Source organism: Callorhinchus milii, unplaced genomic scaffold (assembly GCF_018977255.1).
Source record: "Callorhinchus milii isolate IMCB2004 unplaced genomic scaffold, IMCB_Cmil_1.0 Scaffold12, whole genome shotgun sequence".
Lineage (NCBI taxonomy): Eukaryota > Metazoa > Chordata > Chondrichthyes > Chimaeriformes > Callorhinchidae > Callorhinchus > Callorhinchus milii.
Window position 1 is genome coordinate 18595797 of NW_024704753.1, and position 25566 is coordinate 18621362.

The 25566-nt window shown below is 45.7% G+C and overlaps 1 protein-coding gene across 1 annotated transcript in view; it reads right to left on the reverse strand.

The window, feature by feature from the left end:
- cacna2d2a (calcium channel, voltage-dependent, alpha 2/delta subunit 2a) overlaps positions 1-25566 on the reverse strand; it is a 171912-nt gene that overhangs the window by 115192 nt on the left and 31154 nt on the right. The window contains exon 3 of the mRNA XM_042339608.1: positions 11227-11343. Within this exon, the coding sequence (XP_042195542.1) occupies positions 11227-11343 (117 nt within the window). The remainder of the gene's footprint in view (positions 1-11226; positions 11344-25566) is intronic.

Here is a 25566-nt window from a genome sequence, read left to right on the forward strand (position 1 = left end):
GTGTGGAGTAAGGAAACTGGCTTTTCGCCCCTGCCCGGGAATCGAACACAGGTCATCTCGCTAGCGAGGCATGTGCTCTAACCACTGAGCTACAGGATTCCCTCGTATACACACACCCACACACACACACACAGAAAACATTTAAAAACAATACAGCAGATGTAAAGAAATGGACATGAATAATCGTGAACATTTTGTGATTTTTTTTCTTAAAATTCGTAAGTCATCACCCAAAACATCACCCAAAACTATTATTATTATTATTTTTCCAAGAGTCTCGGGAAGCATTCACCAGGACAAGTTATCTGAGAACAAATGCAGAGCTAACCTTGACGCCTCCTCTGCAAAAGGAGACACTTAGCTTCTAGGAATGAAAACGCTTAAGCGGTGACCAGTGTGTATAGTAACTAGAACGTAATAATAATGCGATCCTTGCATTTGATATGGGGCCTTATCACGTCTTCCGAGACGTCTCAAAGAGCTTCACAGAAACACCTGACTGTTTGTGGGGACGCTGCTGTGAGCAATTGGCTGCTGCGTTTCGCCCACAAAATACACTGTCAATTCCTTTACAGCGTGTCCTGTGAAGCGCTTTGAGACGAATCGAAGACGTGATGAGGCGCCGTCTCAAATGCGAGTATTATTATTATTATTATTATTATGATGTGCGCAGCTTACCCAACCCACTCACTCTGAAATTCTCACTCAGATTCCTAGAGGAATGACTTTCCCATACATCTTCCCAGGAATCAGCTAAAGAGGACCAGGATACTATGGTGCACGACAAACTGTGCTGGTCCAAGTGATGGTTCTGAGCCAATAACTATTCGCAGACTCCCCGCCGGCATTTGACAGGACAGCTATGGTTAGTTTTCATAAAATATGAAACATTTTTTTTTGGAGGGTTGACCCCGAGTGACAGCAGTGCATCAATCTTGCAAGAGAGCAGAAATCAGTTCACAGGCACAGAGGCTAAATGCAATTGTGATGGGATCAGGTCAGACAGAATGAGATGAAGGAGTAAACACAAGCCCAGCTCAGGGATAACCCATGACAAAGCATATCCAAACAGACACAGCCTTCGCGCGCGCACATACAGGCTGGCAGGTTTAATCATTGTCACCCCACTCTCTCCATGTCCTCCACGTACTATGAGTTCTTCAACTCAGTGTCTTTCAAACGGCAAATGGGCTTCTTCGGGCCTTCAGCCTCTCTGCAAACCCCCCCACCCCCACCACTTTCTTTGGAACTCCATCCCACAGTCCCTTCATCGCCCTCCCTCCCTCACCTCCTTCAAGGCCCGTCTCAAGACCCTCCTCTTCGCCCGCTTCTTCGGTCACCCTCCTACCCCCACCCTCCACCCTCTCCTGATCCCAACCCCCACCTCAGGTCCAAATCCCTGATTGCCCAGCGCCTTGGGACATCCTCCCGCTGTGCAAGGCAGGCGCTGAGTAAATATCATTTGTTGCTGTTAAAAGATCCTCCAACAAAATAATATATACAATGGTGCAAAGCCACACCGCTCACACTATCCCATCATAGTCTCCACCCCCTCCCGGTTACTCACTATGTTCCACACTGTCCCACAGTTTCAAGCCCCACGTTGAGACTTTGAACTCATTATCTATTTTTGTGCTTAGTTGCCCGTTAGCATCAATAAGGAGGTCACTTGTGTGAGTGTTTAGCAGCTCTTTAGCAACTTGAATTGCAGTAAAGTGCGAATCTGTGAAGCCAGCATGGGTCTCCAACTGACGAGACCTCTCCACCTTATCTTTAGTCATTATTCAAAGCTAACGATGTGCAATCACACTTTTAATGAACGGCACTTTTTTTTTACGTAACCGCATTCCACATTTATTTAAATCCGTTTGGGTAAATCCCTGAGTAGAACAGTGGTGGCGAGATGCTCAACGAGCTCCTTGAATTACATCAAGCAGAAAGCCAGGTTGTATAGATATCATTTAATTATTCTGAGTGAGACTCTCTCGCACACTCAACTGATTCACTTGTCTAACTCACTTTGAGTATCATTCTCACTTCCCAATCTTACCCTGAGCATTAATCTTGCCTACAACTCGCCCCGTCTAACACTCTCACACACCTAACTGACTTCAAGCTCAGCGAGATGTCGTCCGGTGTGAATGGCGCCGTATAACGGCAAGTCGCGGCTGTAGTTGTTGTTTGAATAATATTCTTCTTGCCACTACGCTAATTTGCCTAATTGAATGACTGGTTAAAACCCTCCTCTGTCGACCGAAACTTCGGTCGACCTCCTGACGTGAAAGGCGCCGTGTAATTGGCATTTTGTATTGAATTGTGTTGTATTCTGGGTCCACTTCTCTTCCGTGCACTCTAAAGTTGTTGTTGTTGCTATAAGACGGCTACCTCACCAGGTATGTTGTAATGAATTAATAGTAATTAACCAGAATAAGCGCTCTGGGACGCTACCCTGTGTGAGGGGGGGGCTAGATACATACAAGTTGTCGTCGTTGTGAGTTTCCACTTAACTCTCGGATTCCCGGAGCCCGTTGCGCGAATGTTTAAAATAAATTCCGATGTGCAACCCAGGCCCAAAGCCCTGGGGTCTGGGGCAGAGAGACACGCAGGTCTGTAACCAGTTGTGATGTTTGGACAAGCTCGCACATCAGCACCTTTTCATTCCGTACAGACATAAAACGGATGCTGTCAGGCCAGAGTGACAGACTCATGCCGAGACAGGAATTGCTTACCAGAGTGTGAGATACTAGTGTAAGCAAAACTAATCTTTCTCATCTCAAAGATCAGCCCCGGCCGACAGTATCTTGGCGTGTCGCTGCTGAGATGGTGCAAATGTTACCACGATAGATAGGTCGCTGCGAAGGAGTGGGGTGTCCCAAATAATCCACACCCATGGAAATAATATTGGGACTGCGATAAAGAGCTCAGATTGGGTAAAGCAAGCAATGAACAGGAGGCGGAACAAGGACATTCTGCTGAATAATGGAAAGGGTCTGAATTGTTATATTTACTTTAGAAACAGAAAAAACTTACTGACTCAGTATACATCTCTCTGCCCCCACTCCACCCTCTCTGTCCCCACTCTCTGGAACTCCATCCCACACTCCCTTCACCTCGCTGCCTCCCTCGCCTCCTTCAAGGAACGTCTCAAGACCCTCCTCTTCGACCGTGCCTTAGGCCACCCTCCTACCCCCAACCTCTCCGTCCTCCACTCTCCCTGATCCCAACTGCACTCCCCCCCTCCACCCACCCACCCCGCAGCCTGCTCGGGTCTTAATCCCTGACTGCTCAGCGCCTTGGGACGTCCTCCCGCTGAAATTTTGTACTGCATTGTGTATTGTATCTCTGCTACGTGGCCTGTGCCTGTGATGAAGAACGTGTCGGTTTGATTATGGGTTCAGTTTGATTTTTTATTGAGACCCGGGAATGGAGAATGAGCTTTGAGATCCTGTTCACAGCAACAAATTCTGCACAAACCTCGCAAAGTAACTCAGCCATACAGTCGAGTCCTCACTTCGTAGGCACCAGCGACGTTACTCTTTCATTCAAATGCAATCATTTTAAAATATAAAATATAATGATAATACTCCTCGCATTTGATACAGTGCCTCATCATGTCTTCGCGTCAACTCAAAGCGCTTCACAGGATATACGGTAAAGTGAATTGACTATACGTTTTGTGGACGAAACCCAGCAGCCAATTACACATAGCAGCGTCCACAAACAGTCATGGATTGAGTGACCAATTTATTACTAATAACCTTCGCTGAAAATATTGGCATCCACACTATGTCCTCTATCCTGTCTCTCGCCTATTGGGTGATTTGTTCTGTAGCCAAAGTCACACATTATTAGCCTTCATAGTTCTGATTTCTTTGACTTATAGGCAATGGCTCAATGCCATAATGCTATTTAATTCAGCTGCTCTCTTCCAGACTCTGAAATCTGGACATTACTGTGATTAACATAAAGACGTGTAGATTGATTCTGAAAGTTAGTGTGTTTTTCTCTTTAAGCAGTGATCACGGTAGAATAAATACAAAATTAATCTTTGAATTAATCTTTGCCTTCAATATTAACATCCCAACAAGTTAACTTAAAAAATTAGAGTCAGAGACAAGAGCTGAGCAAATTTTTTCTTGCTGTTGGTCAGCCGGGGTGTCTGACACACCCGGAAACCCATCACCGCTGCTTAAGAATCTCCAAACCAAGCTGAGATTTCCATGTATCCCATCTACACATGGAAATCCCAGAGATAAGTTGTTGAAATGGAATGCTCTCTCTCTCTCTCTCTCTCTCTCTCCCTGGAGGGAGGCATCCATAAGCATAAGCACCCTTTCCACTTATCTAATTCCGGAAAGTATTAGGCCCAGGTGGGCGAGAGCCAAGGCTTGGGGGGAGCCCAGCGTGTGCGTTGGGAGTAACTGCTGGAGTTTAACCATTGGTGTCGCTGTCCGGCAAGCTTTCCATTAGGGCTTTGGCTTGCAGGGTTGACAGGAGCTGAGTGGGATGAGCACAAAAAATCAGGAACTACAGGAGCAGCTATGGTCTCAGCATCTAGTAATACTTGGTAAGGAATGTGATAACATTAGTCTGAACATTTCTATCGCTGTGAGCCAAAAGTAACTTGTTTCAGCAAATTCCCCCCTGAAACATCTCATTTTCAGGTTTGCGTTCCATACAGTCATCAAGACATTGAGTTCGAAGGTTGACTTGACACTTCATTGACACAGTCAAATTCCAATACTCCTTCCTACAATCGGATACTGAAACAGTTCCTCGGCCATTGAGGAGGAAGGATTTTAAGTGATTCCCTCCCGGGCTCCAAAAATAGATGTTGGCGCATGCAAAAGGCGACGTTTGGGGAGCGAAGGAAAGGTAGAAAACGGAGAGAAAATGATCACCTCTACATTATGTAGCTGTGTACACAAGCACTGTACTCAGCCTGGATCCTCTGCAGTCCTGCACAGCATGGTTGACCCTGTAGCAGTAAGTCTCATTCCTGTATGTCAGCACATAATCCCCTGCCAACAGCAAAGGCTACCCCACTTATACCTTATCCTATCACGTGGTTCGTAACCAGGATGCTGACAAACCCGCAGGAAATATCAATATCAAAAATAAGCTTCAAAGAACCTCGAGACACAAAGCAGTGTGGGCTACATAATAATAATAATAATCCTTGCATTTGATACAGGGCCTTATCACGTCGTGGAATCGTCTCAAAGCGCTTCACAGGATGCGCTGTAAAGTGAATTGACTGTAGATTTTGTGGGTGAAACGATGCAACAACAACAAATAGCATTTACACGGCGCCTTTCACGTCAGGAGGACGTCCCAAAGCCCTGGATAGTCAGGGATTTGGACTTGAGCTGGGTTTGAAAATCAGGAGGGGTGGAGGGCAGGGAGGGTGGGGGTAGGAGCGTAGCCAAAGGCACGGTCGAAGAACAGGGTCTTGTGTGTTAAAGGAGACAAGGGAGGAAGCGAGGCGAAGGGACTGTGGGATGGAGTTCCAAAGGGTGGGGGCAGAGAGGGCTGAAGGCCCGATTGACGACGGAGCCCGCTGAGCGGAGGGAATGGACAGGTTGATACGGCGTTAGCAGGTCACAGAAGTAGGAAGGAACAAAGCCATGGAGGGCTTTGAAGGTGAGGACGAGAGCAGTATAGGAAAAGACAAATCAGTGGGACCAGCCTCTTCCAGAACGATCCTGCCTTGGTTTTGAGGCAGCAACGTGGTAAACAACAGCAGCGACACTTGCTCAGTCCCCAGCACATTTCAGGGTGGGTGTTCAATGTTTTATTTTCAGTTAGGGCAATCGAGAGAGAGAGAGAGAGAGAGATATCGACGTAGTACAGACACACTGCGCTGCATGTTTAATATCAATTTATTTTGAAGAATGCGTCGAGGACCAAAGAATCCCATCTCCGTGTTAACAAGGTAATTTGGTGGCCGTGGTAACCAAAGAAGAGGCAAGTCAGGCTCGAAATGATTTACACCGAACAAATCACACTCGCACGCTAATTCACTTTGAGGTGCCCCCACCTCAGCGAATGGAATAAATGGCTTCTGTTTTATTCCCCCCCCCCCCACCCACCACCATCTCGTCTCCGTGCCCACTGCGCCAGAAATTTAACTAATATAACTGCTTTTCTGATGCCAGGCAAATGGGCCTTTTAACTTAATGAAACACTCGACAGTGTTGACGGATCGTGATGGCGAATGCAGCGCAGTCGGCCTCCTCCCCCACCAGTACACCCGACTCGCCTCCCCGGCTCCGACTGCTTGCTTCGTCTGTAATGGGGTTTGTCATAACCCCCTCGCCTGATGCAGATGTGATGCGAGAGGCGATGTCAAGCACTGCGTTTGAAATCTAACAAGTGATTAAGCATGAAATTGTACGGCAGATCAGGCCCTCAGCTACTCATTACCCATTGTCAATAAACAAACACGTCTCCTCAAACTGACCTTCCCTGGAAATGCTTTTCAGAGAAACTCGACTCCTCTGCACTTGCCAGAGTCCCCCCCCCCAAGCCGACCGTGTTTTACTGATTAACAGCGTGACTCTGGCCCAAACACTGCACCAAGTCTGCGCTACAATAAGGCCCCGCATTTTACTGAGGGATTACAGCAACTCCTCGCTGCCAGAACCCGGAGCTGTGCTTATTGATGTACGACCACAGCAGCCACACATTGTCTTGGGCTTATTGATAGATCGTTCCAGTCTTCTGCATGACAACCCCGATCTTACTGACGCATTACTGCAACGGCGCGCGAGGATTCGCCCCACACCCGCGCAGGCCCGCCCGCAGGCAAGCACGCACACACACGCACACGCGCCCGCGCGTACGCACGCACGCACACACACACACACGCGCACGCGCACACACAACCACTGATTATATACTTCTAATTCCGCACTAACACAGCCCGTCCTAGTGCTACTAAAACATGTTTGGATGTTGATCCGTGAAGAGCCTGACAAAGGGTAGATGATGGAAAAGGACTGTAAATTGATTGCTTAAGTGATTGCCCGGTGAAGGCAAATCAAAAACTGAATATCTTTGGCAGAGAAGAGAAGAGAAAATCAGCCAACGTCCCACCCATGATCACCAACAAAGGGGCAGGAGTAGACCATTCAGGCCTGAACAGCCTGTTCCACTATTTTATTAGATTACGGCATATCTACTAATCCCATTTCCCCACCTGCAGCTCAGTGGTTAGAGCCCTCGCCCCTCGCAAGCGAGAGGACCTGGGTTTGATTCCCGGGCAGGACAGGACGAAACATTGGGCAAGTTTCCTTACTCCACACACACACACGCCTCTGTTTGCCCAGCAGTGAGTAGTCGATTGTTAGTCGATTGGCGGATCGCTTTTCCTGGGATAATAATCCCTTCCAAAAAATAATAGTAATAATGCGGTCACTCAACCCACGGCTGTTTGTGGGGACGCTGCTGTGCGCAATCGGCTGCCGCGTTTCGCTCGCAAAACATACAGCCAATTCACTTTACAGTGTCTCGAAGACGTGATGAGGCGCTGTGTCAAATGCAAGGATTTTTTTTTATTGTTATTATTTTCTCCCTGTTCCTTAATACGTTTGCAAACCCAGAAACTCTTGCCAGAGGTGCACACACTGACCTTGGAGGAGGACAGGAGGACTTCGAGCAGCCGAACAGCCTGCTGAGGCTCACTGCTCGCACAAAGCCACTTCTAAACAGCCGCTTGGGAGAGAAGCGAAGGAAGTGAGTGACCGGCACCCATGGAACACCCCCCGCATCCCCAGACAGAAAGGGAAGAAAAAAAATGAACCCAATCGATCTTACACCGCTCCCGAACGGGGAGCACAGCGTCACTCAGCCGACGGTGACCTCCGAGAGAACGTAAGCACATTCTTTCTTCCTCGGTTCAAATGCAGACAGCATCTTTAATGGCCTCATTTCTCTGGCTGTCTCTTACGATCCAGGTGACTAGCGAGCCTTAGCGCGTGACAGTCGCTGTCTCACAGAGAGTGTGTTATCCACACACCGCCAGGAATGTGTCGCCGAACATGTAACTGAAGCCAAACTACAACAACAGCAACAAGAGGGGGAGGTGACCATAGGCACAGGTCCAAGAGGAAGGTCTTCAGGGGTGACCTGAAGATGGGGAAGGAAAGGGGAATAAGGCGGAGGGATAGAGGAAGAGACCATCCACAGTTCCACACAGTGTAGTCACTGACCTTCCCACCTGCAGTCATGTTCAGGTGAGTATGGAATCCCACACTAACAATCGTGGTGTGGTAAGTGAATTGCAATACAGCCACATTGCAGTTGGAGAAGCCACTTATCTGTCTGCTGTAAAGTAACTGCACAACACACACACACAGACCCCCACACACACACACAGAGACACACACACACACACACACACACACAAACACACAACCACCTGCTATCGCATTCCAGGCCGTGTGTATTTCCACATCTGCAATCACTTTCCAGATTCCAGTTCTTTTCATTAGATGCAGAATCACGCACACGCAGTCATGTTTCATTAAACGTGTAATCAGTCATGTTTCATTGAATATACGGTCCATACACACACACACACACACATACACACACACTCACGCACACACACGCACCCACAGGCAGTCCCATTCCGGTCCATTTAATCCTACTGGTTTGATTCAGGATTTTTTTCCCAGGATTCAGACCAACAAGATGACCCAAGTTGCTGTCTTGGGCCTGGGTGTCATGGGAAGGGAGGTATCTTGGCTACAGCATGTGCCATCGCTCCAGCTGTGGGAATACTAAAGACTGCAGTCTCTCCAGAGACCTACTTTTGCCCAGAATTGTTATTCCCCACCTCATTTCTTCTCAGCTTCCCACATCTCTAGAGCGAACCGCAGCTTTTTTTTTTAAAACTCAGTTGAAAACACATTAAAACACGAAAGGATTAATGTAAACCCCCATCAGATGTTTTGCTGCAGCAACACCGCCGTGATATGTCCAAGGGCACAGATTGGATTTTGTGCCAATAGAATAAAGGAGCAATTTAGACCTGATTAAAAGACTTTACTGCAGCAAAAAACAACCAAATATTTTTGCATCTTCATTAAATTTAGCAAAGGCTCGTGGGAATCTGGAACCCTCTCCCTCCCCCAAAAGGCTGTGGATTATGGCTGGATCCATTCACATTTTCAAGGTGGAGGTGGACAGATATTTGTGAGGTCAGGGTATTAAGGGACACGGGGCGAGGGCGAGTAATTGGACTTGAGGTACAGATCAGCCATGATCTTATAGAATGGCGGAACAGGCTTGAGGGGCTGAATGGCCTCCTCCTGTTGCTATGTTCCTAGGCTACAAGCATGAGAGTGAGGCTGAATCTGCTACACCAAAATACTGTATGTCGTTGGACTAATTCAGTCAGTGGAACAGATTAACCAATGGCAGATAAAACCAAATCACCAGCAAATTTCAGAGATAAAAGGAATAATAAAAAGCACTTAGCCTAGATTATCTGAAACCGCAAACGGTAGAAGGTTACACACACACAGCAGGTCTGACAACATTGGAGCGAGAGGAACGGATAAGTTAGCGTTTCAGAAATGCAGCAATGAAGGGTTAGCAACTGAAATATTGACCTATATCTTTCTCTGTCAGACGTTGGCAGGCTTTGTTACGTGTAAGATTGCTGTCCGTTTTCAGCATTGTTTGGTTTCACACCAGTAACAATCGCTGAGCACAAGTCAAGAGCACTTGTTGTGTGTGATTTCTGCATTTGCGGTTCGAACAGAAACCTCTGCCGTTGACACCGACTGAGCTGTACGAATCCACTCTACACAGCAGCAAAAAATAAACTGATGTACTTGAGCTACTGAAGCTACTTCTCTGCGGTCTCCAGCGCTTTGAGACGAGAGTCTCTGTCGCTTGGAGTCAGGCTCCGCCACTGTTAAGCCCTTTGAGACACTACCCTGGATGGAGGGCGCTGTATAAGTGCACGTTGTTGTTGCTGTTGTTGTTGTTTGAAGGTCCGTGCTAACACCTCGAATTTTTTTTTTTAGTGTTTCAACAACAATTTACATACATATACACACATATATAGAGAGAGAGAGAGAGAGAAAGAGAGAGAACACCTTTCAAATCGGAAGGACATCTCAAAGTGCATCACACAGCTAATTGGGAGCTGAAGGGTTGGGTGTGGAGGAGTGTGGAAAGGGGGAGGTTGCCGGGGACGGGAAGAGAAATGTGGCCGAAAGCACGATCGGAGAACTGGGTCATGACCTAAGGCGGGTTTTGAAATAGAGCGGGAGTGACCAACGCAGAGTGACTCGGGGATGGAGTTTAAGAGTCCAGGTCCCAAATGGCTGAAGGCTCATCCATTGATGGTGGGCTGGGGAGGAGCAGGAGAGGAATTTGAAGAAGGCTGGTGCTTGCTGAGCCCAGAGAGCAGTTGGGGCAATAGGGTGATAAGATGTCACAGAGGTAGGGTGGGCAGAGACATGGAGTAAGTGGTAAGAATCTTGGAATTCGATCTGCTGGGTGACGGGCAACCAATGGAGCTGAGGGAGTATAAGGATGATGGGTACGTGGAGTCTGGATGGTGGCAATCTGGATGTCCGTGGATGTCCTGAACAAGTGCCATTAAATCAAAAAGCACCTCTCTGCTCCCTGCATGTGCACACACCAGCTGAATCTGTGGCCTGTCTATTTAACAGTGACCTGTTCATTTTACATTCAGAATAATGGTAACCGATATTGGTTAAAAAAAAGCCACGGTAAGATTCCAGGTACCTAGCAACGGTGCTTTGACTGAGCCAGCTTTGGGTTGAGACATGCCAACATCTCGAAGTCTCCACTGTTGAACCAGGGTTGGTCAGCCATCAAAATGCCTCAGATCATTGAGGAGCAGCTTGGCTGTTGCAAGTATCTGGGCTCACAGCCAATTCAACTCCAAAGCTAATTCAACCCCAGGAAGTTGCCACTCACCTGCCCTTTTTAGGGTGGTTAGAATCAAAGTCCTCAAAATCAGTTTTCAGCTCTGATTTGATCCAAATATTCCTGGTAACCCTTGAGCTAATGACAGCTGATTGGAGCTGAATTGAAGGCAATTCGGGTGCAGAATGGCCTGACAATTGCGAATGGCCTGACCTTTGTGTTGGGTTACACGTTGAAATAAAATCGACACTCCAGATTCGATACAGAATAAATCTCTTGGAACGTAAAAGGTGCTTTCCGCATGACCCTTACCTGAAGAGCCTCCACCTTCTTGGCTAAGAGTTTTTCGATATCACCCGCAACTCTTTCCACCAACTGCTTGGCATTGTTCTGCTTAATCTCAAACAGGTGCTTATGGTCATTGTACAGCTGGTGAGAGAGGAGAAAAGGGAGTCAACCAGGGAAACATTCAGAAAGTGAAGCCACAGACAGACTAGACTGAACAGTCATTATAATAATGATAATCCTTGCATTTGATACTGTGCCTTATCACGTCTCCGAGAGAGTCTCAAAGCGCTTCACAGAATATACTGTGAAGTGAATTGACTGTGTATTTTGTGGGCGAAACGCGGCAGCCAATTGTGCACAGCAGCGTCCCCACAAACAGCCGTGGATTGAAGTGACCAATTTATTATTATTTTTTGAAGGAATTATTACCCCCAGAAAAACGATCCACCAATTGACTAACAACCGGGTTCCTACTCACTGCTGGTAAACAGAGGTGTGTGTTTGGAGTAAGGAAACTTGCCTAACGTTTTGTCCTGCCCAGGAATCAAACCCAAGTTCTCTCGCTGGCGAGGCGAGTGCTCTAACCACTGAGCTACAGGACTCAGTCAGTGACAGCAGAAAACAGACAGACAGACAGACAGACTCTCCCGCGAGCCACTCAGACGGGACAAAGATATTGAACGAGAGACAAATCCACAAGCCGTTTCTCTGAAGGAATAGATGACAACTAGTTCTGGCACCAATCTCAATGAGATTGACCTCATTTATACTACCAACGCCAAGAGAAGCTCTTTTCAGATCAGTAAAAAAAACAATATTAGAAACATATAAAGTTTTGAGATTGATAGCCAGGATTAAACCTTTGTGTTGTCAATAAGTACACTAGGCTAGCAAATTGATTCAAACACAAAGGTTGCCAAGCGAATGATTCATTACAGTGGTGATGGGAGGGAAATGTATTGGGATCTCGGAGGCCTGACATTTTCCATAGTTTTAGTCTTAATTTTCACAGAATATTCCATATATATTGCCATTATATTGTAATGTGAAGTGAATTGACCTGGTATTTTGTGGGCGAAACTCGGCAGCCAACTGCGCACAGCGGTGTCCCACAAAAAGTCGTGGATCGAGTGACCAAATTATTATTTATTTTTCAGTATATAGATTTTTTTTTTGAAGGGATTAGTGTTGAATCAATGAATTGTACGCATAAAGAAAGAATTCGCGTTCTTAGAAAAGCGCCTCATCTCGGCTCGGCTCAGAGTGACACGCATCAATGCCGTCAAATGTAGTGACTGTTTTTGGATGCGAACATGGAAACTCCGGCAAGGTTCCACACACAGCCGTGAAGTGAACCAATTAATGAATCTGGATGAGTGTTGGCCAGGCAGTGAGAGAACTGTTGTTCTCCTTTCAAGTGAAATCCTGGGATCCCTATGTGTTCACCTGAAAATAAGCAGATGGGATCTAATTTTAGAATCTCCTCCAAAGGAGAACACCTCTTGAAAATGCAGCGCTCCCCAATGCTGCACTGGTTCCGCCAGCCTACGAGATAAAGCCCCAACAAGACTTGAACACAAAACCTTCTGGCCCGGAGGACGAGTTTGTTACCGATTCAAGAACCTGCCGTGCGCTACTGTTTGGAATCCCTCATGACATTACGGTTTTGTCTGTCAGAGGTTTCCTGTGTCCATACGGACCCGAGATGCCAACAATGCCTGTCCAGATGGACCATGACAGGAATATGGCAGCCAACACAGCCAATAGGTGGGTGAGTTATTGCTGGAGTTGGTGTTGCTGTGGCTGAACGCCACCTTTTGAGGTGAATCTTTCAGTCTCTCTCTGGAGGCAGCAGAAATGTCTGAATTCCCTCGCCGAACAACGACGACGACGGCGACGACTTGCCTTTACACCGCGCCCCTCGGGCAGGACAGCGTCCCAGAGGGCTTGACAGTGGCCGAGCACGACACCGAGCCGTGGGTGGGCGGGGGGGAGGGGGGGCGGGGGAACAGTACAGATTCCATGATCGGGGTCGCTGTTGATGACAGGTTTGTGTGTCGAATGCAACATCATCTTGTTTTTTCTGTAAAAATCATTAACCATCGTTGCTTCAGAAAGGAAATCGCTCTCACTCCCCCCACCCACCCACACCCTCACCACAGCCCCCAATCCCTTTGAGATGATAATTACAGCTTTGCATAGCTATCTGCCATTTGTGTCTCACGCTGTGAGACACATGCACAATTACTAGCAGGGACATCTGTAACGGGTTCGCTTTCCAATGGAAACCTACACGCTATAAATGAGAGCAATTTGAAGGTATTATACGGGTGCATGAAAAGAAGCATATGTCAGGAAGCATTCATCGGTCGGCCTATTAATTGGAAGACTATTACAGAATCATTCTTATGTACGCGCCTAGGTATGAGGATGCAAATGGCATATGTTGAAGAGAACACGGCTGGGTGTTACATTTGAAGCTCTTCAAAGGAAGACCAATTCATGGATTGTAAGTAAAGTCAAATACAATAATAATAATAAATTGGTGACTCAATCCCACGACTGTTTGTGGGACGCTGCTGGGCGCAATTGGCTGCCCCGTTTCGTCCACACAATACAGTCACTTCGCTTTACAGTATATTCTGTGGAACGCTTTGAGACGTCTCGAAGATGTGATAAGGCGCTATATCGAATGCAAGAATTATTATTATTGTTGTTATTATTATTATTGTAGTAAGCAGCGGAAAGGTTGACAAGGTCGATAAAATTCCTAATAGATGCCCTGAATAATAATTTGCCCCTTCATTTTTCTGCTGTACTGTCATGATACACCCCAAATCTCAGCTCCAATCCCTAAATCAATGTAACAAGTGAAATTTTTCATGCCGCAGAGATGAAATATCCACTGTGTCTGTGGGAAGGCATATAAATCGTCGCAGAAACCACAACCACTCACACTCCAGGAGATTTCATTCAATTAGTTTTCTCCAATCCCCTCTTTCCCCTGCGTGAGAAAACGTGCCACAAAAAAAAACACTTGGGTTCTCTGAAACAGTTAACATTCAATCCTCTATCATGATCCCTTCAAAAAATAATAATAATTTGGACATTCAATCCACGACTGGTTGTGGGATGTTGTTGTGCCCAATTGGCTGCCGCATTTCGCCCACAAAACATGCGGTCACCACGATTTACAGCGTATCCTGTGAAGACATGATAAGGCACTGTACCGAACGCAGGAATTATTATCACTATTATTATTATTATACGACAGCACTATCTTCTTCTCTGAAAACGAGACCGTAACGAGCAGAGACAAACAACAGGGGAGGAAGGAGCGCAAAGACAGAAATCTGGAGACGGAGAAAAAAAAGTATTAATATTATTTGACGGCTTTTCCGGGTAGTGTTCTATTCCTGTAGACAGAGAGCTCTGCGCTTGCTCTTTTAAGGAAGCTTTTCTTTTTTGAGCATTGATTTTGGAAAATATTAGTAAAAGATAAAAAGACAATATGACAAGACCAGGAGAGTGATGTGACAAATCGGCAGAAAATGAATTAATAAACATCTCAAAAGCTTAAAGGAAATCAAGTCGATGCTCCATCCTCAGAAACACACTGTTACAGTTGGCAAAAAAATAATAATTCTGGCATTTGATACAGCGCCTTATCACGTCTTCGCGACGTCTCAAAGCGCTTCACAGGATATACTGCAAAGTGCAGTGGCTGTAAACGTACTCCGTCCTTCAGGATTTTTATTAAAGAGATAAAAATGGCCAATTTGTAGGCCTTTGTCCAACAGGCCATAGAATTATTTATTCAGAATCTCAGTGTAATTCACAATTACAATCTGACTCTGATACCACACTAATAATAATAATCCTTGCACTTGATATAGCGCCTTATCACGTCTTCGAGACGTCTCAAAGCTGACTATACATTAGGATTATATGATTATTATACGGATGTTTGCAGAGCCACTTAAATCAGAAGCAGCTCTGCAAGTGTCCCACTGCTTGGTGGCGAACGTGGCTTCTATTCACTGAGCGGCTAATTTAACACGAGCAGCTTTTTCGGACGTACGGACCGATCTCCTCGGATCCCTGTACGGTGTCTGTTCCGAGCCCGCAGTGTGAAAAACACATCGCTGTACTGTCCGGGCAGAACGATCTGCCTCCTGGCCTCAACAACAACAACAACAACAACCAGATTCCATTTATAGAGCGCCTTTCACGTCGGGAGGACGTCCCAGACCGAGAGTGGCAGCCTGACCAGCCACCGAGCAGGGGGGAAAGAGCTTCCAGCTTGCCGATTCCTGAGGTTCGGAGAGTTAAAAATCCTCCCTCTTGAGGTGGGTGTCCGTTGCCCACAAAAGGCAGCGATCCTTCCTCTCTCCTGCGGGCTTTCAGTCAAACAGCAGCCCTTGCGAGCTAAACGCAGCCTAAACTGTACGGCGTCTCTCGGTGGCACGCAGAAGGGGAGATAGCCGAGGAGTGTAATTACATCTAATAACATTAGCATCAGAGACCGGATCATTGGGGATAATTTTAAACGAGGATCATCGTTTTATATCTGCGGATCAAATGAATTAGGAATTATTCCGTCTATTGTTGGGCTTTTTTTCTTATCTCGGGTCGGAACCGAACCGTCTTGATTTGTTCCGTCGCAGTCCTACAGGAAAGGTTTTTTTTTTTTTTGTCTTCACCCGCTGAAATGCTACACACACACGCGCACGCACAAAAAAAATTGGAAATGATTTATTCAGCCGAGGGACAAAGCTACGTGGTGACAACCTCGAAAGGTCACCAATAATATCACGAACAGACGGATGCGCCGTCGCAGGGAAATAATTGACTTTATGTAACCTTGGTGATCTAAAACCTTACAAATATCTGGATGGACACCCAAATCACATCGTGTTGCATTGCACCTATATTGCCCGCCGCTGAATTGTGTCCACACACTACCCTTGAGCATCAGCCCTTGTAAAGCGGCTTTCGAGCTTATCTTCGGTGAGCAAACAAACCTTGACTGGTCAAGTGTCACCAAAACCATCTCCTACTCCAAACAAAAAATACTCAATAGGCTCAAAAACTTACCCAAATCAATTTGGGGGGAAGTGGTGGTGGTGGGGGGGGGGATATTTAATCAAAGAGATTAAAGCAATCATGTGGAAAACACTTTGTTTATCGGTTCCAAATGTACTTTTGTTTCAGTTCGAGGATCCTGCTGTGGAGGAACGTGCTTGGAAAAGGGAACGCAATAAAAATCACACACATAATCAAGACTCGTTTATTTCTAACTCATAGCCGTCACCGCGTCTGTGTGTGTGTGTGTGTGTGTGTGGGGGGTGGGGGGAAACAAACACGCAGCCTATTTTTTTTTCCCGGTGTCAAGAGTAAAAATAAATCACCGCAGCCCTCCCTCACGCTGATGGGTTTGCGACCAACGTCACTGCTTTCCTCCCCTCTCGGTGCGCTTCTCCGCAAAGAATGTGTTCCCACGGTAACCGGAGCTTACACCGCATTTGGTTAGCAGGAAAAGGCTGGTCGTTGTACATTTGCTTAGCAACGAGAGCCTGGAGACGGGAGAGTCCGAGCAAAATGTCACCACTTGGTCCCCGGCTCACCCTGTCCTCTCCTCCATCAGTCCGGAGACAGCCCGGCCCCAAGTCATGGACTTATCAATGAATGCCTCGCGGCTGACAGTGCGCACCCCGCTGGCTCACCGCTGGCTCACCGCCGGCTCACCGCCGGCTCACCGCTGGCTCACCCCTGGCTCACCGCTGGCTCACCCCTGGCTCACCGCCGGCTCACCCCTGGCTCACCGCTGGCTCACCCCTGGCTCACCGCCGGCTCACCCCTGGCTCACCGCCGGCTCACCGCCGGCTCACCAGAACTCATCTGTTTGACTGACAGCCAAGGTGTGACTTGCACTCACTCACCTATAATAATAATAATCCTTGCATTTGATATAGCGCTTTTCACGTCGGGAGGACGTCCCAAAGCGCTTCACAGAATAGGCTGTAAAGTGAAGTGACTGTATATTTGTGGGCGAACGCGGCGGCCAATTGCGCACAGCAATGTCCCACAAACAGTCGCAGATTGAAAATGACCAATTTATTATTGTTTTTGGTTTTGGAGGATTATTATTAGGCTCTGTGTGGAGTAAGGAAACTTGCCCGAGGTTTCGCCCTCTGCCTGGGATTGAACTCAGGTCTCTCACTTGCAAACGAGTGCTCTAACCACTGAGCGACAGGACTCCACCTCTCTTTAATATCGAAGCACAGGACAATAGTCTAACTTGACTGCTACCGCACAAAACTTTGCTCCTTCCCTCCTTCCCTCCCCCTCTTCCCTTCCCTCCCCCCCTCCCTCCCCCCCTCAGCAAGCTTTGATTCAAACATCCTGCCTTTGGTATCCAAAGCTCCGCTCCATCAGATCGCCACAGAGCAATCCAAAATCTCAGTTCCGTTTCTGTTAGGAAATAATACCTGTGGGATACAGCGTACAGTTTGGGGACACGACATGTCAAGCGACTGCCAGGATGATGGAAGGCAAACTAGACGGACCTTGGTCTTGTTTCGTCCAGCAAATTCTTATGTTCTTATGCATTGCTGCACCCATATGTTCTGCTATTATTAGGGCCTACTGCTCTAATTTTAGTCCAGAATATCTCGTCTGTATTTTAGGTCCAGCTTTTATGCATTAAACTTCATAAGATGTTCAGTGTTATTACTCAACCGCTGAGTTATACAATTATTGTTGTTCATTCTGCTGCCTAAGTGCTGCAATTGCTTATTTACATGTGAGGCTTCATCACAGGTCAACTGTGCAATAGAAGCTAATGGCAACTGTTCAAAACACGATAAGATTTGCGAGGCACTGACAGACAGCCCAAATCCCCAGGTTAAAAGGAAAATAGGTTTGCATTCGAATTTCTTTATAAGGTGCCTTTGTAAAGAGATAATATCGACAATAATCCCGGCATTTCGTACAGCGCCTTACCACGTCTTCGAGACGTCTCAAAGCGCTTCACAGAATATACTGCGCAGTGAATTGACTGTAAATTTTGAGGGCGAAACGGCAATCAGGGGTGGATTGAGTGACCAAATTAGTATTATTATTATTATTATTTTTTTTAAAGGGATTATTACCCCCAGCAAAGCGATCCTCCAATCAACTAACAACCGAGTTCACTGCTGGTAAACAGAGGCGTGTGTGCGGAGTAAGGAAACTTGCCCAAGGTTTCGCCCTGACCCGCCCGGGAATCGAACCCGGGTCCTCTCGCTTGCGAGGCGAGTGCTCTAACCGCTGAGCGACATGAAATGGGTGTCTTCTGGTGCACTTGACAATGCAGCACAACAAGATACAGTAATATACTGTAGAGCCACACATTACACAGCTTACCTCATTTTTTTGTTCAAATAAAAACTGCAGCATGCTGATAACAGGTAATGTTAGAATATCAGTACAGAACCGATGGGGAAAATAATGCGCTATCAACAGCGAAATGTCATTCTTTGGCAGGGGCAGATTTACGCCTTTTGTGGATTAAAAATTGCAAAGATTTGGAAGCAGATTGATTGGGAAGCAGTTTATTTCGGATCCCCTGTAGATGAGCGGTGCAGAATTTAACGAGAGCTTTATTAACAATTTAAATAAACTTAACGATCGTTTTAGAAATGACTGGGGGGGGGGGGGCGAAAAAATAGCTTCACAGGTGTGTGTTCTGTTGCTGCAGAAAAATATTCTTCCCCGTGGAATAAAGCAAATCTCACTCAAGAAAGATCACCAGACATCTGTGAAAGGAAACCTTTAGATGGAATGTTCCTCCTCTATCTCTCTCTCTCTCTCTCCGGCTGGCACCCTTCCTTCCCCATCTTCAGGTCGCGTCTGAAGACCTTCGACCGTGCCTACGGTCACCTCACTCCTGCTCAGCGACGGGCTCCGCCACTGTCAAGCGCTCTGGGACACTAACCCTGCGTGAGGGGGCGCCGTGCAAATGCAAGTTGTTGTTGTTGGAGGAGGATTGATACTTTGGTTCCAATAGCAAAAGCTGCCTTTAGTGTAGATATAGGTAACTGCAAATTGCCATAAATATAACTGACTATATATAATGCTTTATATATTCTATAATATATTTCATATAATATGGGCGCACGAATCGTTGTTAAAATTTAAGCGAGTAGCTGATCGCTTTTCCGGGGTTAATCATCCCTTCAAAAAAAAATAATAATAATTTGGTCACTCAGCCCACGGCTGTTTGTGGGGACGCTGCTGTGAGCAATTGGCTGCCGCGTTTCATCCACAAAATATGCAGTCTATTCGCTATTACAGTATGTTCTGTGAAGCGCTGTGAGACGTCTTGAAGGCATGATAATGCGCAGTAAAGTGGATTGACTGTGTATTTTGTGGGCAAAATAGTTTGTGTAGATATGAATAAATATTTAATACTATTTCACTCGTCATTACTCCACTTAAAACACTGAAATGCTTCAAATATTCCTGTTAACCGTGAAGAGCAACAGTATCTGGTACTAACTTGAAGCACTTTTCTGCTCTCTAAATAGGTTATAATAATAATAATCTCTGCATTTAGTGGAGCGCCTTATCACGTCTTCGAAAGTGAGGACACGTGTGAAGAGAGCGAGAACATGTTTGATGGATAGAGAGCTGATGCTGTCTTTCTTGTACCTTAAAGCCTGGTTTGTAGGCGGATTAAACAAATTTCAAAAATACGCATCTGCAGAAATCCACCTGAATCAGGAAACAATCTGGTTATGTCCCGGTGAATCGATTTTATTCTCTCCTTTCTTTCTCCTTAAAAACAGGAAGCCTGCTTCGTGTGCACACATGTAGCGTACACATATATTGTACACTTGTATACACACAAACACGTACATGCCCATCTTCCACTCCTGAATCTATTTTTTAAGTCCAACGTGCAGATATTTGCAATTAAATTAAACAGCGCATTTTTGTGAATTTTCAGCAGCGAGTACAAACTAGACCTGGGAGAGAGGTATATCTTCCTATTCCACATTAGCGGTGATGGAGAGACATTCATTTCAATGCTTAATGGTGCTCGTCATTTCCAGTCTCTGACGTATGGCACAATGAATACTATATCAAAGACAACATACCTAAAGAAAAAATCCATCTTCAAACCCGACTTGACACAGTGCTATGGCTGTGTGCCACTGTAAACTGACTGTCAGCTAATGGCCATTAAATCATTTTACACAGCGCCGCGAACTAAAATTAAACACATAAATATACAGATTTGCTGAATCTGCAACAGGGAGAATGAATAGCGAGGGTTTAGATTCCGTCACCTTTTTAAATAACTGAATAGATCGGCGCGACAGCAGCAATCTGAAACTTTCCCAGCAATTTGGGGGAGAGAGAGAGCGAGAGAGAGATCCGCACACCCGGGCTAGTGAATCTTAAGCAGATTAGAATTGAAATCCCCTGTTTCAAAAGACACTCAAGCTTCCCCAAGGGAAGGAATTTTGTCCCTCAATGTTGGGTCATCTGGAGAGTGAAAGCAAGAGAAAATTACCCTTGCAATCCGTGCTAAATGGTGGGGAGGTTTTTTTTAAGAAAAACCTTATGACTATGATCACTAAGTACTGAACTGAGACAACCCTGACAGCTAGCAGCAAGATTGCCTGTGCGTTTTATTCCGAGCTACATTTGAGCCCAGGGTCTCGGAAATAAAATAATATAGCAATGCATTAAACTGCCAAGTCCCTTTCAAAGCTTCTTAATTGTACAAATTATATGACCGGATAGCTTTCTTGAAGGGTATTCAATTTCAAGCAATTAGTGGTGGTGTATACCTTCGATATAGCACTCTAAATCCGGATAGATCCAACACTGCAAATTAGGAGGATGTGAAACTGCTAAGATCATGGTTGGAAATAGTGCTGGGTATTTAGAAAGCCTTTGTGTGTGTGTGCGCGTGTGTGTATGGTGTGTGTGCGTGTGTGTGTGTGAGTGTACGTGTGTGTATGGTGTGTGTGCGTGTGTGTGTGTGAGTGTACGTGTGTGTATGGTGTGTGTGTGAGTGTACGTGTGTGTATGGTGCGTGTGCGTGTGTGTGCAAGAGAGGGCGAGAGTGAGTATTCGGTTATTTAGGGCAGTCATGGTGTTTATGATAATAATAATAATAATAATCCTTGCATTTGATACAGCACCTTATCATGGCGCAAAGCGCATCACAGAATATACCGTCAAGTGAACTGATTGTATATTTTGTGTTGGCAAAACATTTGTGTGGAGTGATTTTTTTCAGAGTGGGTTGTTCTGCAAATGGATACCTGTGTGCGTGTGTGTGTGCGTGTGTGTGCGTGTGTGTGCGCGTGTCCGTGCGCGCGTGTGTGTAAGAAGAGTTAGGTACGATGATGGTACATGCCTGATGGAGTGAGCACTATAATAGCGTTCGACTAACTATATACGGTATATCAATAATCCTGCAGTGTGGCTAGTCCTTAGACACAGAGGATTTGCTGCCCAACGTTGCACAGAAGGTAATCAAAGAAAGATTAATCACATCTGACAGAATTTCCCTGGTATGAAATGTTAGTCTGTGTGTTTTTAGTTTAGTGCTAAAGGGACAAATCACCCTTTACAGATGAAATGAACCTTTTCACAATTGCTTTGAAGAACTTTTAAAAAAATCCCCCGGAGTGACTCCGCCAGGACACACAAGTGATATTTGAAATTCAAAGCTTCTCCGTAGGCTTTGGCAGATTGCTAATTAGCTCTCGCTCGCCTTACAGTGTTGTCCGTGATGGAAGAGTTCAGTTCTGGACAGCAGAAAACGAGGTAAAATAAACTGCGGGGTTTTTTTTTCTTCAATTTGCCAACGAAAGGATTGTTTTGGACAGAGCGACTATTTCCTCTGGTGGGTGGGGGAGGGGGGGGGTGAGATCCAGAGCAAAGGGGGGTGGGGGGCAAAATATACAGTCAGTTCACCGTTTAGGAGTGAAATCAGGAGGCAGTTTTTTCACCCAAAGGCTGGAGGAAATCTGGAACACTCTTCTCTCTCCCTCCCTCCCCCAAAAGGCTGTGGTTTAGGTTTGGATCCATTCAAATTTTCAAGACTGAGGTGGATAGATATTTGTTAGGTCAGGGGATCAAGGGCAACGGGGCGAGGGAGGGTAATTGGAGTTGAGGTACAGATCAGCCATCATCTTATAGAATGGCGGAACAGGCTCGGGGGGCTGAATGGCCTCCTCCTGTTCCTACGTTCATATGATCCTATAAAAGCACTTTGCAGGATTTACTACAAAGTGAAGTGACTGTCCTGGCCAAGTCTCCCTGCTGTGGCCAATGAAATTAATTAAAGAACATCCAATTTTAGTTAAGGGAGACTTAAGGCCAGGACACCAGGAGAAACTCCCTTCACTTTCTGAGTCATAACAATGCAGCCTATTAAGAAAACCTTTGCTTAAGGAGCCATTCATAATCCCTTATACAATCACGGAAATAAAGCTCCTCTTATTTCTCTCTTCACCGAGGCTCAATTTGCCGCTTCCCTCATACTTCACATTGGCCATTTGAAATCTAATCACCATCGATCAAGAAGGAAAAGAATAGGGCCACTGACACCCTCCCTCACCAGCCCCCCACCACCCCTCTTCCAGTCCCTTCCCCTCGGTAGATCAAACTGTTGGAAAGAAGGGCAATCCAAGGGCACTAATAATAATAATCCTTGCATTTGATATAGCACCTTTTCACGTCTTCGAGACGTCTCAAAGCACTTCACAGAACAGACTGTAAACTGAACCGACTGTGTGTTTTGCAGGTTTCCAATGCAGGGCTTATTTTCAAAACGTTGCAAGGTAAGCTATGGAAAACCTTGAGTATAAATTATTTCTCTGTAAGAGACTGAAAAAAAGCCCCTCTACTGTTTATCGCAGCATCGCAACAAGTCACACGGTGAGACAACTGTATCTATCGAAATTGAATACCCTAGATAAATCTTCCAAACACTTTTGTGGATAAAAAAAGAGTCTTAGAAATTGTCACTGGCAGGCCAAGAGGTGCACTGGGTAAACAAAAGAGGTTCTGAATTTTAATTTCCCAATGGGTCTTCTGCGGAGGTTGACAAATTGCCTTCTTTTTGTCTAGAAACTGTGAACGCAACAACTAGATAGCGACCGTCAAAACGAAGATTACCCTTTTCTGCAAATTACCTGCAAGGCGCCCTCCTCAATCCTCGCGTTACCCCGATGTAATAACAAAAGCTGGGAGCAGTTTCGTGTACTTTGGGTTCATGCTTAAGGGGGCTGGTAAAATCATACACTATCTTGGGGTTTCGTTTGTCCCCTCCACACAGTCTGTGCTGAGCTGAGCTGTGCTAAATAGAATCATACGCATTCCCTTTCACTCCCTCCTCTGGGTATAGCAAATAGACAAATACTCTTAGAATCATGGAAAATCTATAGCCGACCAGGTCATTCGGCCCATGGTGTCTGTGTGGGTTTACGTCAACCTTCTCGTTCAAGGTCAGCGGATCTCACTGCTTCTAACGACTAGAGTCGAACTCGGAGGGGAAAAAACAACAGGGAGAGTTCCAAACACACTGGGAACAAGTAAATGGCGGTCACCGCACTCAAGGAAGGTGACAAGACAAGACACAGCACTGGCAAATACAGACTCATTCGCGTTGATAGCATAGAAACATAGGAACAGGAGTAAGCCATTCAGCCCCCCCGAGCCTGTTCCGCCGTTCTATAAAATCAGGGCCCATCTGTACCTGAATCTGGTCATAACTCTGTATCTTAGACACACTTAATACTATTACCAAACCTAATTTCATCATCACCGTTTTTGGAATAGTCTAAACAGGAAGGTCCTCACTAGAATTATAGTGCTTCCAGTATTACCAGACCAAGGTCCTCCTATCATCACTTTTTTTTATCTAATACCATATCTATTTTCAATCCAGTTACTGTTCAATACAGTAACATAACACTGATTTCCACAGATCTTTTTATTTGTTTTACTTTGGTGCAGAGGTGCCATCCTTTAGATGAGACATTAAACCAAGATTCTGGGATTAACTGTCATCGCTGGCTCATGTATAATTCTCTTATTCTTGTGTCATTAAACATCAGATTATGAGTCACTCTCTCGTCTTTTTGTGGAATCCTGAAGGGTATTGGTTATCACGTCTTCGAGACGTCTCAAAGCACTTCACAGAATATATTGTAAAGTGAATTCACTGCATATTCTGTGGGCGAAACGCGACAGCCAATTGCGCACAGCAGCGTCCCCACAAACAGCTGTGCACCGAGTGACTAAATGATCATTAATTTTTTTTTGAAGGGATTATTATCCCCGGAAATGCAAACGGGGTTCCTGCTTACTGCTGGGTAAACAGAGGCGTGTGTGGGGAGAAGGAAATTTGCCCCACATTTCGTCCTACCCAGGATTTGAACCCGGGTCCACTCGCTTGCGAGGCGAGTGCTCTAACCGCTGAGCTACAGGACTGCAGGTAGTAGCTTGGAAGGAGTATATCAGTTATAAACAGGGAGAATTCCAGTCGTACATTGGTTGCTCTGAGGGATCATAGTGTGTGTGTGTGTGTGTGTGTACATATATAAACAGAGAGTCTGCGCGGCTCTATCACATATAAACAGGAGGTCCTGAAGGAGTGCGGTATGTATTATAAACAGATTCCTGAGGGAGCCCAGTGTGTACCAGTTGAAAACAATCAGGACTGTGTAAATATGGTGCATATCAGTGATACACAGAGTCTTGAGAGACTGTAATGTATATCAGATGTAAAAGGAGTCCTTAGGAATTGCAGTATGTATCAAATATAAAGAAGCAGATAGATTTAAACCTGTGAATATTAAACATAAGCAGAATCCGCTTTACGTGTATCAAGCAGGAATGAGGGAATGTAATACACATTATAATATAATAATAATAATAATCCTTGCATTTGATATAGCGCTTTTCACGTCAGGAGGACGTCCCAAAGCGCTTCACAGAACATACTGTAAAGTGAATTCGCGGCAGCCAATTGCGCACAGCAATGTCCCACAAACAGTCGTAGATTGAAAATGATTCATTTATTATTGTTTTTGGTTTTGGAGGGATTATCATTAGGCGTGTGGTACATTCAGGTACAAACAGCAAGTGCAGCGCTGTATTCATCAAATATCTCTTTTTTTTTAAATTGCGGTGAACCACAAAGGGATCAGAGCACGGAGTTAAGTTTAGCATCAGCACCACCTCTCTTCAACGGGTTCACACAGACACACGCGGTATACGCGCAGACGTAATAATAATAATCCTCGCACTTGATACAACGCCTTATCACGTCTGCGAGACGTCTCAAAGTGC